Here is a 14,764-nt window from a genome sequence, read left to right as displayed (position 1 = left end):
TTGGAAGGAAGAAAAAAAACACACAACAATAATTTCCATTCTTATCTCCCCAAAACATGGCGTCTGTGCGCGCGCACACACAGAAACACACACGTTCTCCCAAATAAAAAGGGAAAAAATGAGCAGAAAGGAGGGAGAATGAAAGACGGAGAGAGAAAGAAAAGAAAGAAGAAAGGGAAAAAAAGAAGAAGAAGGGGGGGGGGGGGGGTGATAACAGCTTCAATAAATCATCCGGGCCAGTCGCCGCTCCCCGGGGATGTGGGATGGATTAAATTAAGCACTCCCTCTACCCGTGCGCCTATCCATCCCTCCATCCTCCCTCTCTCTCTCCCTCCCTCCTCTCTAGGTATAAATACCAACAGCTGATCGGGAGACGGCACACTCACGGGCACACCTCGCTGCTGAAGCCGCAGAAAGAGAGAGACGAGGGGAAGAGAGAGAGAGAAGAGAGAGAGAGAGAGACGAGGGGATGCTGCTGCTGCTGCTGATCCGTCCGAGCGCAGGGATTCTTCACCCACTAACCGGGAATTAATCAGGACTATTTCCGCTGCAAAACACGGGGACGTTTTTCTTCTTCTTCTTCTTGTTTTTGATTTGCTGGGAAAAGCTTTCAGTTTTCTCCTGCTCTTATCCTTCGCATCCCTCCCTTCCTCCTCCTCCTCTTCCTCCTCTTCTTTTAAAGAGGCCCGAGCGCGCAGCGGGGTGCCTTCCATCGCTTTTCTTGGGGTTTTTGTTCTTGTTGTTGTTTGGGTTTTAATTTTTCTGCCCCCCGTTTTTGCGCGCTCCTGAACCGAGAGCGCACAGAAGCACGAGGCTCCGACCCCCCGGAGGGAGCTGTCCGGTGCTGAAGTTGCATTTCTTCCCTCCTCTTCCGTGCGCAAAAAGGACTAAAAAAAAAAAGAAAAAGAAGAAGAAGCGGGCAGACGGAGGACACGCAGAAAAGCGAAGAGGAATCAAATCCCAGCTTCATCCAAAAACCTGAAGACAATCCTCCCTCTTCCTCCGGTTCTCCGGTCCGTCCGTCCGTCTGCGCGGTGTGTCACGGCCGGATCAGCACGCTGGCCAGGCCGTCGGCGATCGGCTGAGTGTGTGTGTGTCGCTGTGTTTGTGGAGAGCGTGCGTGCGTGTGCGTGTGTGTGTGTCGTCGTGTTGCGTGCGTGTGTCGGCGTGTCACCACCATGCCAAGGTCTTTCCTGGTGAAAAAGGTGAAACTGGATGATTTCTCCACCGGGGCGGATTTGGAGAACGCCTACCGGCACCGGACAGACCTGAGCCTGCGGCTGCATGACAAAGGTAGGTCAGACCGCCTCCGCAGCGAGAACTAACAGGTGTCTCAGAAACAAATCGATATTTAAAAGAGAGGTAGGAGGAGGATGAAGACGAGCAGGCAGCCTCACATACATGTAAGATGTGAGAGGCGGATTCACCTGCTGCGCCCTGGAGGGATTCCCTTCCTGTGGCTGTTCTCTAAAACAGACCCCAGGGGGCTGAACATGGGTGCACAATCCTAACAGATAACATCTCACATGGACTGGCAGTGTGAGCTTATAATGAGCCCGGCTGCTTCAGTGTGTGCATTTAGTGAGAAATTCCTGCACATCTCCACATTTTATGAGGCTTTCTGGTTGTTTTTTTCCCACCTGAAAGTTGCTCCAGGTTTGTTGGCTACCTGTAGGGTGATGATGGAGGTGCAGCACAGAGTCAGTCTAGCTTACTGTAAGGGAATAAAAACTCACCAGTGCATGAAAAAATAGCAAAAAGTGTGACAGCTATGTGCACTTTAGAGGACTGTAGGAGTTCAGAGTAGCAGACATGATCACTAAATCTCACTCTGAACATCATCTAGGACTTGATTAACTGGGAGCTTGAAACTAAATCAGGTTTTGTAGGAGCTGGAGCAGGAAGGTCACTCATGGAATCAACTAAACCATGTTTGGATTCCACCTCTGGTCCTTTGCACTCTCCCTATGCAGGATTAAGGCAGGTTAAAAGATTTAAGCACTTCCAATTTCACATGTTTTGGTGGTTTTGCCCCCTTTTGGAGCTGCTCCTGCAGTGTTGAGATGTTTGAAGATGCCTTTGTGTCCTGAAGGTTGTCCAGACTAATCTTTAATCTCCGATGATTGTGGAAAAGCTGCACAGGATGCTGCTGCTGATAAATCCATCCAACCATTGCCTGCAGGTGCGGCACAAATAAACTTCTTTTATGTAACCACGATGCGTTACAGTTTAGTTTTGCTTCATTTCATGCAAAACCAGCCTCATCTCCACGCTGCTGCTCGTCCAGGTGTGCTTCTTTCATTTTTGCAGCGTTTGCAGATTTCTGCACAATGATTTCTCACCTAAACTCAAGATTTTTCCCCTAAAAAATGCCTCCCATAACCTTAAATCGCCACCAGATCAGAGCACTTATTCATGAACTGTTGAGCAGAAGTAATAGATTCTGTAGGAGTTGATTATTCTGGTGTGTGATGGTGGAACTGTTGAATATTTTTTAGTATTTTTAGTCGCCTCTCGAGGCGGGATCAAGTCTGGCCCCTTGCAGCTCTCCTGAAACGACAGAATGAGTCATTATTTAGTGTCGGCTCCTCTGAAGCTGTGAATTTCTCCCCGCAACCTGTAACTGTGTGCGTCACATTTTAAAAGGGGGAGAGAAAAAAGAAAAGCCTCCTGCTTCCACCCAGGTGTCATTGTCAGGTTTGCTGCACACCAACATGTGTATCCCGCCTGTGATTCTCTGCACGTAATGCAAATAAAAGAGAAGCTGTCAGTGGTGTATTTATAATGTCGAGGTTAACAAGCCCTGCTAGGTTTGACACGCGATCTGCCGCCTCAGCAGCAGCAGCAGCATCGCAGCCATGTCCCGGCCACCTTTTGTCTCCAGCTTTTGATGTTAACAGCTTAATGCGGCTTCCAGACCCAACAACAACAGCAACTTTCTGCATGAAGGAAGCAGCTTTTGGGATAACTGATGCCTCCTGCGTGGTGGGACCGTGGGCGCAGATGGGACGTGTGAAGCAGCTGTTGCATGTCGATGGATGTGCGTGTGTCACATGTTGCGTCTTATTCCTCACAGACGCTGGAGGAGTCATTTTAACGAGAAATTTAACAAGGAGGAAATAATTGAAAGGCATTTCTCCCTCAAGGATGCGCATCCAAAAGCATGTTAGGTGGCATATAATGATTCCTTCCATGGAAGGAATCACAGTTCACAGATGGAATTAATGGCAAAAATGATGTCATGTCCAATTAATCACAAGTTTTTATCCTAAACCTACTTCTAAAATTGCCACTTGTGCACCTTACAACTACTTTATTCCATTTAGTGCTTTTTATTAACTGTATATCTATGGATAGTTTCAGCTGATTCAATGCAGACGTAGCTTCTTAAATTCAAATTAATCAAGCTTATTGATGCAGGGTGTTTTAAAACAACCTGAGCTGCAGTGCTGTGCATGTTACAAGGCAGGCAACTATTATAGTGTGCAAAAAGCAAGACAGAAAAAAGCGCAAAACCTGCAAAATTGATATATATAAAATGCTTAAAAACAAGAAAAACTACTTGCAATGTCAATTATTAAACTGTACTTCTAAAAATGGACCTAAAATACTGAAATATTAAATACAAATATGATCAAAAAGGCTGTCTAGATAAAATATGCAGCGTCACAGCTTGTGTTTGTGTTCAGCGATAATTCAGTGTGACTTTAACCTGTCCATTTTGTGCATTCGCATCAACAAACCAATACAGTAAGTCAGTAACACTGTTTGGTGCACAACAAGTGCAAACCAACACAAAGTGGAAACCAACACACTTGTAGATACATCAAATTTAAAACAACAACTTGTGTTTCGGCTGACTGTGAACCAAATCTAAAAGCCAATGATACATTTGCTCAATACTATACAATCCTGTACTGAGCAATTTCTGCAGAAACGTCTTCACATGCACATAAAACTCAAATAAATTACATTTTATTTTTCAAATACACATGTACCATGATGTAATTGCAGCATTTTCCAAACAGTTTGTGTCGCTCACCTATTGTAGTTGTCTGACAGTTACTAAATGAAACTATTTTCAGTAATTTTTAAAGAAGAAAAGTCTAAACTCTCTTTTTGCAGCTTCTGAAATGTGAATATCTTCTGTTTAATTTTCTCCTCTGTGACAGTAAACTAAGTGTTATTGGCTTGTGGACAGAACACTGTGTCATCTTGGACTCAGCTAATTGATTCATCCAGAAAATACCAGACAGATTAATCGCAGACTAATTTGCCGATCAATTAATTAGCTTGAGTAATTTTTTTTTTAAAAAAGAAAACAAGTTTGTGTTTGCTGTTTCCTTCGCTCTTCTATGGCAGTAAACTGAATAACTCTCTTTTGTGGGCATCTGAGGATGTTGTCTTGGGCTTTGGGAGACACCGATTGCTTTTCTCTGATATGTTTTAGGCCACACAGCTTATCAAACCATTGAGGAAAGTCTCAGTGACTATGTTTTGCCCAAAAAGCTTGTCCTGCAAGTCATCAAGCCTCTAATCTGTCAAAAAATAAAACCTCCACGCTGCACCGAGCGAGGCTGTGCCTGCTGTCACTGTGCCATCGACCTGCGGTGCACTGGATCTGTCCATGGTGCTGATGCTCATTTTCACACGCTAAATCAGCTTTCTCAGGTTCAGGGTCAGCCCGTGTGCATTTATCTTTTACAGGAGAAGTGTCTTAACTGCAACCTTCGAGGGCTGAGGGGGGGAACAGAGTGCTGAATAACAAATGCAGCCTTTTTTTCCTGACATACACCATCACTGGGCAGACACTCCGACTTATACAATTCAGATTTCACATGTGTGTTGAAAGTGCTGCTGTGTTACTGGCTGGGAGTTAAATCCACAGATGCAGGGTTAATGCAGAGAAACGTGCAGGATGGATACTGAAGGGCAGCAGCTGTCAGACGCTTTCACACCTGACAAGTGGCTTATTAAAGTTAGTTTAGTATAGTAGCATAAGTGGAGACTTCAGGGAGGCTGCAGAAGGTACGTCTCCTTTAATATTTAGAAAACAGATATTTGTGACCCCCCCAAATAAAAAAGTAGAAGACTTCTGACACTATAATGTTACTAAAAGTTGCATCAATGCCTCAGACTGGTGTATTTCCTTCAGGACTGGGTCTTTTTTCACTGCCTAAATGGGAATTTTGACATCTAGAAACAACTGAATTCACTTCAGAAGACAATTATATTCATATATGTTCCATTATATTTGGAATTGTCACTTGGTGCCTGAATCTTGTGCTTGTTTTTGCATGAATACAAACATTTTTCACTGAAACGATTGAAAAAAAAAACCAACTACAGCATCGCCCCTAATATTTTGGATTGTCACCTGGTACCTGAATTGTGTGCTTTTTCTTTTTTTGCACAAATGAAAACATTTCTACCATAGATTGATGCACAAGGATCAAATTGGTGCATGAAGATTCAGCAAAATGCAAGAAATGAAATGTTTGATACTCAAAATTAAATCCATTTCAGAAAACATAATTAGATTCATATATGTTCTATTATATTTACTTGTACAAATTTTGTGTTATTTTTTCAACCACTTTTCCTATAAAATGTTAGCCTAGCCGCGCAAGACAACCCACGGCAACAAATTGAATTCTCTGCCAGGGTCGACAACAAAAACGACAACAGTGGTTGAGCTCCAGTAGCACCGACTCTGAATAATCTTTCTGTTAACATGTCTGTAATATACTTGAGCTTCACCCATTGACTGTATAAAAAAGGCTTCACAGAACTACCACATCCTCCGATTTCCGGCACTCTAGGAACTACGTCAGCCTATTCGTTGCGCTGATTGGTTGTATACCTACCAAATTGCTGCAGAGTGATTTGAAAGACAACCTTTTAGCCCGCCTCCCTCCCTGTCGAGAGTTCCTAGACCCTTGCATCTTCAGACCTGGGTCTAGCGCGGCTAGGCTAATAAAATGGTTGAAAAAGTGAAAATTATGGTGCACAAAGATTCACCGAAATACAAGAAACTAAATGTTTGATTAAAAAAAATGCAGTCTACTTCAGAAACATATGCTAACTATACTTTGAATTTTTACCTGACGCCTGAATTTTGCGTCATTTTTTTACAGAAATAAATATTTTGACCATAAATTGATGCAGAAAATGAAACTAATGGTGCATACAGGTTCACCAAAGTGCAAAAAATTTAGTGTTTGATGCTCAGAATATCTTTAAATCTTTGCATGTGTCTTCCTGATTAGTCAAATGAAACTTCTGCAAGTCATGTAAAAGCCATAAAAGCAGCTAAACTGTAATGAAAGCACAGTGATTTTTGTAATCAAAACAGACACGATCTTGTGGTTTCCACATCTTGGCCCTACATGTAGGTTTCCAGATCTTACTGGAGGTTTATGCTTCACCCACTTTGCTGCCATGTTTGCTTTTATGCTCCTCCATCTCAGCACAACGGCATCTACTGTCGTGTCACCATTTGTGTCCATCCACAGCACTTAAACTTAATGTTGTTTCCGCATGAAACAAACATGTCAGAAGCTGGTTGAACGAAGCAGCTGTTTGGAATATTCATGCTGAGTAATTATCCCTATGCATGTATTATATATAAATGTAAATGCAGAGGCAGAGACATCGCAGGTCGCCTGTATATCACACAGGTCATTATGCATGGAGCTGTTTGCATCCAGGAGTAAGAGCTTGTTTAATTGCACCGGTTCAGTCGGTCAGAGCTCTGAATCACCGTCATTACTGCGTCTGTTAGGAAAGATAAGCGGCAGAAAACTTCTCATGTTGAGCCGCTACAGCAGTCTGACGGTGTTTTATGCGTTTCTCAACACTTTCTGGGTGTTTTCTTTCACATTTGTACCCACCGTGGGCTCATTTTTTTTTACTACAGTATAAATTCCTGCACCTCTATGGAAACAGAACAACCATGACTAGAAGTAGACAGAATTCAGAAATGTCTCCTGTGCAGCATAACCAGGTTATGAAGTCATAAATAATAAAAAGGTAGAAACTAAAGTTGGATTTCTTTAACTATATATTTTGCCAAAATGGGAAAAACATGTACTTAGTTATGTGCCTACAGGTGTTACAATACCAGAAAAACAAATATGGCTTTACAGACAGCACATCTTCTACTTTTTATACTTTTTACAGCCTTTAAAAACTCGTCATTTCCCCCATAACTCTACACATTGAATCTGGAATTGTGTTTCACCATGCTGAATACATCTTCCAGCAACTTCCTCTCTGTATACAGTTTTCAAGCAATGATGTATTTATTTTATCGAACAAATATGTTTAATTTTACTCTCAATCTCTTAAATTTGTTTACATACTCGGCTCCTCTCTGCTTTGTGTACACTGCCTGCAGTTCAGATGCAAAATTTTGAAATTTTGCAGTCAAAAATTGCACCTCAGTTGCACCAAAGAGTGGAGAATTTCTATTTTTGTTTTTAGGGGGGGATTTTCTCAAAATGATACAAGTAGAATAAAGTGATTTTAATTAAATCTCACATTTTAAAGCTTAGATTTGGTTAATTTTCCCGACCAATCTGCAAGCCACAGAAGATTTGTTCATAAACTGCTGAAAATATGATTTTTTTTTTTTTCTGTTTTTATAGTTTCTGGCTCTAATAAATGGTGTCATTTTTGGATTAAAAAAAATAAGATAAAGTGCCTTTTAAACTCGGTAGTGTCTACAGATACGGACCCGTACCCGGAGCCCACACTTTCCATTTGCCAGACAGATACGGACCCGTACGCGAGTCTCGCGAGTCAAGAAGCTGCTAACCACTGCAAACTGTTGAAAGGTAAGCAAAGGTTAAGGTTAGGGTTAGTGTTAGGGTCAGGTTTAGGGTCCGTACCTGTAGTACCGATGCTACGGGTCCGTACCTCCAGCGTCTACCGGGAGTCACGTGACCAGATCTCGCGTATCTGATTGGCAAATGGAAAGTACAGGTCTGTACCTCTAGCAACTACCTTTAAACTCGCCAATGGGTTTCTGGTGTTCAGAAATGTGCTTAATAAATACAACAATAACTAAAGTACTAAAGGTGATGCAAAAATCACAGGACGCAGACAAAGATCTACCAAAAAAATGTCAAACTCAACTCAAACACGAAAGGCTTCAAAAAAATGAAATATGGTGTCATTTTTACGAGACACAAAAACACAAATGAGATACAAAACAAGAGACAAAAACGCGACAGAAATTGTGGGAAAGGGGACAGAACTTTTAAAGAGACAAAACAAAACACAAAAGAAAAAAGACATAACATATTACGTAGAGACAAAATGACAAAAATGACGCACAAAAGGACAAAAAGAGACGTAAAGCAACAAATATGAAACAACAGAAAGTAGACAAAATGGTCACAAAGACACAAAACATTTCCTTTTTTCAAAGATAGCTTCTTTTAATCGAGCTGGAACAGTGACAAATATTTCAGCAGAGTTCAGTACCTCCACTTCCATAACCTAATACTGTTTTCTTTACTTCGCTCCAGCTGGCTACATCAGTGACTACATCAGCCCGGTGGTGTACGATGGTGAGAGTGACGGCGGCATCAAGGTCCCGTCTCCCGATCCCCTCTACGATGGCATCCACAGCGACTACGGGGCTCCGGACTCGGAGTCTCCCGACAGCCCCGGCTCCGAGATCGCCGACGGCTACATCAACGGAGACGCCGCCGTGAGCGAGGGGTACACGGTGGACGCCTTCTTCATCACCGACGGCCGCTCGAGGAGGAAAGCCCTGAGCAGCCCGCGCAGCATCCAGAGGCACACCTGCAACGAGTGCGGCAAAACCTACGCCACGTCTTCCAACCTGAGCCGGCACAAACAGACACACCGCTCGCTGGACAGCAAGCTGGCAAAGAAGTGCCCGACCTGCGGGAAGGTGTACGTGTCCATGCCCGCCATGGCCATGCACCTGCTCACGCACGACCTCAAGCACAAGTGTGACGTGTGCGGGAAGGCGTTCAGCCGGCCGTGGCTCTTACAGGGCCACATGCGCTCCCACACGGGCGAGAAGCCGTTCGGTTGCGCCCACTGCGGGAAGGCCTTCGCCGACCGCTCGAACCTGCGCGCTCACATGCAGACCCACTCGGCCTTCAAACACTTCAAGTGCAAACGCTGCAACAAGACCTTCGCGCTCAAGAGTTACCTGAACAAGCACTATGAGTCCGCCTGCTTCAAAGGCCCCTTCTCCCCCCTCGGCCCTCTAGATGCATGACCCCGCTGCATAGACGAAAGCAGAACTGCAGACGCGAATTACCCTTAAAGACTGAACTGCAGACACAAACGGTATATTTTTTCGGTCAGAAAACGACCTCGCTTTCCCTCCTCACCCCTTCCTCCCCTCCTTTCCTCCCTTGGAGTCTACACCCTCCGATGATGATTATGATGAAGATAGCACAATTTTTCTCCTTGAGATTTGCCCACTTAAGGATTTAACTGAATCGACGCATGCACTTCCTGAAAAAAAAAAAAAAAAACACTCCTCACCTCCTCTTCCTCTGTCACTTCAGGACAGAGACACTAACATGGCTTCCTCCTGGCATCTAGACACAGTTTGACTCCGTATATCTCGGGACAGTGATGATGATGAGGATGATGACAAAGACAATAGCGAGCCTCTAGCTACTAGTTTCCTCCCTGCACTGAAGCGCAGTGAAAGAGTTTTTTTCATTCTGATTTTGTTTCTTTCGGGGGAATAATAGTAATAATTATAGTAATAATAATGATAATAATAATGCTCTGCTGCACCAAGTGACCATATTCTCTCCACTACTGAGGTAAAAATACTATTTATTTATTTATTTATGTACTTATTTATTTATGTACTTATTTATTTCAGCATTTTTTCCCTTTCTTTTTAATTTAATGTATGTTTATACTTGGTTTGATAACGACGAAGTGATACGGTTTATTTGTTGCACTTTAATTTCTGTATATGTATGTAGGATATTTGCCAACCTCTTTTTACCACTACAGGCCAAAGCATATGTCACTTTTTTGAGTACTACTTTTTCCTATTATGTTGTTTACTTTTTTTTTCTTATTATTGCATGCAAAAAAAAAATAACGAAAACCTATGCCAACATCATAAAAAGCTTATGATTTTTTGCCAAAATCCTATAGATAGAACCCGAGGGCAATATTTTTCTCTTGGAGCCTCCATAGGACTCTTTAAAAAGCAATAATCACCTAATGCATGGTATTTTATGATGAAGTTATGAAGTATTACCTACTACTGTATAGCAGTTTAAAAATCAGGTATGTTTTACTTCACCTATAGTCATAAACAGAAGAATACTAATATTACAGACATCAGGGAACATGCCAATGTAGTGTTAGAGTAACGAAAAGAAAAGTCCTGTCTTTCCTCTCTTGTTATGCACTGCCTGCCTCTTAGTGAGTAGAACTAAAGTAGGATGTAGGCTAGAGAGGCTGGGATCAGCTGCCTGCTGGGTGTGAGGCCTATTGGAGGATAAACACTGTACGAGGCTGATGGAGCTGCGCTAAAAAAGCTGCTGACAACAACCAGGAGAGGCCTCAGACTGGATCATTAGGTAATTCATTCAGACTCTGGGGTTTACTGAAGGCTGTGAGATACTGAAAGGTACCTTGAGTCATGCAGACAAGTAATGTGATGACAGACGGTTTAACACTGCAGGAACTTGCGAGTTGTTTTAGGCCAATTTTGACCTTTGAACTGGCCCTGTAGAAACAATTTTCTGGGCCATTTTGATTGGCGAAAACATATCTACTGCAAGGTCGGTACTTTTAAGTATCCCTGAAACAGCCCTGATGCTAATTTGTTGACGTCAGAAAGGACAGCAACCATATGCGCCATTTTTTTTCTCGTCTCTCAATGTCCAAATTGACATTTTTACTCAACAACGTAAAATTAGCCAAACAGACCAACAGAACAAACCTCCAATGTTCCTACGTGCCCAAGGAACTGGAGTTCAGTAATTATTATTCATCTTGGTGTATTTGGAGTCAACGTAGAAGTCAAAGTGTTCAGATCCTACACTACAACAGAAACAGAAAGCTTGAAAGCGGTGCCGGTATAAACAGTGTGATCTGACTGAAAGAACCGGGAGAAAAAGTTCCCACTTCAGGGTCGATAATTCTTACCATTCGAAAAGCTACAATGTAGACCTTGACATCCAATTGTTTAAACTCGGATAGAAAAATATGCACCATTTTTTCTGGCACTTAAAATGGTCTAACAAAACAAATCCTCTTTTACTGTTTCCTACATGCTCATAGAACTGGAGTTCATCCAGTAGCTACCATTTGTAGTTGTTTTGGTGCATTCAGAGTTAATGCTGCCGTTAAAACTGTTGGTTCTTACACGACAGTGGAGGCAGAAAGCCTAATAAGGGGGTAATTCTGCAAATGTTGGTCCCACCAATTTGCATGACCTCACAACAAGAAAACCCCCCGTAGAACCTCTTCAAGGGCAATTCCTGCGGTCAAGAAACTGTTGTGCAGTTTTGACACTAATTGGTTAAAACAAAACATACGCCATGTTTTTGCCCTCTGGATGCCCTCCTCCAGTAGCAGTCTTTTCCACTCCAACATCAGCAACAACAATGTAAAATCTGCCATATAGTCTAACAAAACGAAACCATCATTATTCTATTTCCAACATAGAACTGGAGTTACATCCAGTAACGACTATCTGTCGTTGTTTTGGTGCATTCAGAGGTCATGTTGAAGATGAAGCTTCATGGCAATGGGAAAACAGCCTGGATATTTCTACAAGCTCTGGTGCCTCCAACTTTCATGATCCTACCACAAGTAAAACTCCTGTAGAACCCTATTCAAGGGCAGTTTCTAGGGTCTAGATTGGATAGTTCTGAGAGACCCTAAGAAACTGCTGTGTGGGTCTTGATGCTGATTGGTTAAAACAACATGGACCATTTTTCTGCCCTCTTGATGTTGAGTTTTCTAATCGCCAACATCAACACGGACAAAATTAGCAAACATCCATTGCTCTATTTCCTCCAGTAACCACTACTATGTTGGTTGGATCCCACACTAAAACAAAAACATAAAGCCTGAAAATGCGGATTACGGGGATTTTCTTGCAAATGTTTGTCCGACCTCACACCTGCTAAAAGTTACTGTAGTACAAAGCCGCCTAATAAGAGAGTTACCCTATCTTTGTCCCAATGGAAAAAAAGTTAAACTGCAACCAGATTGGACAATTTTTGCAATAATGTGCACCGACACACAATGTGATGTTCAGCAACCCTCAGTCTTCTTTCAATAGAAAATCAAGGCAAAGTTTGGCGCATTGTTGAAGTTGGACTCAGGTCAACTTTAACAGCAATCCATTATTCAGCTCCCCTTCCAGTGCACTTCAAAACCATAAAGCGTGCATTCTTAAACCACACAGAAACAGCATGCACTTCAGCTGGATAGTCCGACTGCAGCTTAACTGTTCCAGTCCCGTGCTGATTATTCTCCAGTAGGCCCGCCTCACCCCCACTGGGCCGACCACAGGCTTTACTCTACGAGAGATTTACCTTCAGACAGGCGAACTCGAATCAACCCTGACCCCGTAGATGATTTAACCGTTAATCTAGGTGGTCAATACCAGTGTTGCTGAACCCAGTTCTCTGCAGCTCAGAAACCTTTTCTACAGATTCATGGAGCTTCCCAGGAGACAGACTGAGGACACACTGGTCCACACGCAAAGAAGCGATTGTTTATGTTCATCTGCCATCTGATACAGTATCTCCACATTGTAATCTTGTATATAAACACGCAGTATGTGCGCACGTGCATGGGTTGCATGCCCGCACATGCAAGCACACAGTGCCTGCCGACAAACTGTTTTGGGCCTGAAAAAATCTTTTAAAAGGGGAATGGGTTTAATATTCAGATGTGCAGGAAGTTTTGATAATTGCAGTGCTTCCTCAGGCATGAGATTACTCAATTAGAGATGGAGTTGACTGATATTTAACACCATTTAGGGTTATAGGGACAAAAGGACGGCACGGTGGTGTGGACCCATTACCTGACGCAATTTACATCCAAGAGATAGGAGCTGTGCAGCATCAAAGGCGGTCACATCTGAGGGAATCCGAAAAGTTTGACAATTTTTCTGCACAATGAGCTGATAGAATCTTTTATAAAGGAGCTTTTTTTTTTGAGGAAATTGTAGCTTAAAAGTCAATAAGAAGGAAGCAATTTTGTGTGTGTGTGTTGTGGCAGTGTGTGAGTCAGCAGATTGAAGGTCTTATCTTTGTCCTTGATGTCTGAACTGGAGTTGAGCTGCAGTTACTTGAACTGTATCAGATGATTACTCACAGAGGTTTCGTTTTTGGGTTTGCGTTTTTAACCCTTTGGCCAAAATACAACAAAATCGATGAAGATTTCTTAATGCATCTCTGAGACATTGATTCCTTGTAGAAATATATAAAATAATCCGGAAAGAAAAGCAAGCAATTCTACTGTTATTGAACAAAGCGTTTTCTCTAATCGCTGTTTACTTATCGCGAATTGTACTAAGGATTGTGGACTAAAACTCTGGTCACATCTTTGCACTGCAGTTTAAATGTCTTAAGCGTATTTGACTGAAGCTGTTTCTGGTCTGTTTGGTGGTTTTAAGGCTGGAAATGATCCGCTGTGCGTCTGTTTGTCTGAGTCTGTCTCTTGGTGCGAGCTCCAGGTCTGGTCTCTTTAAGCACTTCCATTCTAGTCATCTCCACCTTAAAGAAAGTAGCACAATGAAACTAACTAGAATTCAGGTAGAGAAGAATTAAAAAACCTTGTACTAGCTTGACCTCTCTTCTTTTTTGTATTTCCAAGTTAAAGAATGATGATAACCTAAATAATCATTTATTGCAAGAGGGTTTGTAAAGAATCCTTTGGATTGAGACGTTTTTACTGCTGTATAGCGATATCTGACACACCTTACCTCAGGAGGTTTGGATCTCTGCTGCAGAGTGAGGATCTCCTGGGTTTTTTTTGAGCCAGTATTCAGACAATGTAAGCACAATGAACACAAAGCATTTTGTGGCACTTCATAATAAAGAATAATCTTAACCAACCGAGATGATTCATTGCAGTTTTGTCTTGTTTTAAGATTTTTTTTTTCAATCATAATGAAAACACACAATATAGAAAATATGCGGCTTGGTGGTGCTTTTTTTCTCCTGTCATTCTGACCCTATAATTTCTCCTCTGTTTAAGTAGCTTTTAAGGAAATTCATGCTAATACAGTGAGTTTACCTTTTAAGTCAAACAAGTGCTCATTCATTTGCATAGAATAACACTTACTGTGGACTAAACAGGCCACCCTTTGCATTAGCTGTGTCAATATTGTATGTTTGAAGAGGGACTGGGCCAACATTAGTGCACAGTGAGCTCGTTAATATTCTTTAAGCTGCCTGGATGGCGAAATACTGCAGGCTGATGAATCCATATTAAACAGCGGTTATGTAGGTTAAAGTCACCGAAAGCTTTGTTTCAAATAAGTGTTTCTTTTTGACCTTAATTAAGGAAAAATGCAAGTTTAAGTTTAGGTGAAATATTCTGATTGGTGTTTAGAAGTATGTGACCACAGAGCAGAGACCTCAATACAAAATTTTTCCTCACTGTGGGCTCATTTTTCACTGAAATTTAAAGTCCTGCACCTCTACAGAAACAGAACAACCTTTGCTAGAGCTCAGAAATATTTTCTGTGCTGAATGAAACAAATGTAATGCTACAA

General features: G+C 42.1%; 1 protein-coding gene across 1 annotated transcript; it reads left to right on the top strand.

Moving 5' to 3' along the window:
* The first annotated feature begins 249 nt into the window (after window positions 1-249).
* Window positions 250-14,102, top strand: LOC110950415 (transcriptional repressor scratch 1-like). The gene is made up of 2 exons (XM_022192982.2): window positions 250-1,293; window positions 8,535-14,102. The coding sequence occupies exons 1-2, from the start codon at window positions 1,179-1,181 to the stop codon at window positions 9,260-9,262; spliced, it is 843 nt and encodes a 280-aa protein (XP_022048674.1). The 5' UTR covers window positions 250-1,178; the 3' UTR covers window positions 9,263-14,102.
* The last annotated feature ends 662 nt before the right edge of the window (window positions 14,103-14,764 follow it).

The sequence above is a fragment of the Acanthochromis polyacanthus genome, chromosome 12 (genome assembly GCF_021347895.1).
Source record: "Acanthochromis polyacanthus isolate Apoly-LR-REF ecotype Palm Island chromosome 12, KAUST_Apoly_ChrSc, whole genome shotgun sequence".
NCBI lineage: Eukaryota > Metazoa > Chordata > Actinopteri > Pomacentridae > Acanthochromis > Acanthochromis polyacanthus.
Note: the sequence above shows the minus strand (reverse complement) of the source record. Positions and strands in the feature narration are given on the sequence as shown.

What these genes read in the sequence shown, in the direction of transcription:
- LOC110950415 (XM_022192982.2), top strand. Translation starts at nt 1,179, where the DNA reads ATGCCAAGGTCTTTCCTGGTGAAAAAGGTGAAACTGGATGATTTCTCC. An exon ending in CCTGCGGCTGCATGACAAAG is followed by an intron (nt 1,294 to 8,534) that starts GTAGGTCAGACC and finishes ACTTCGCTCCAG; the next exon opens with CTGGCTACATCAGTGACTAC.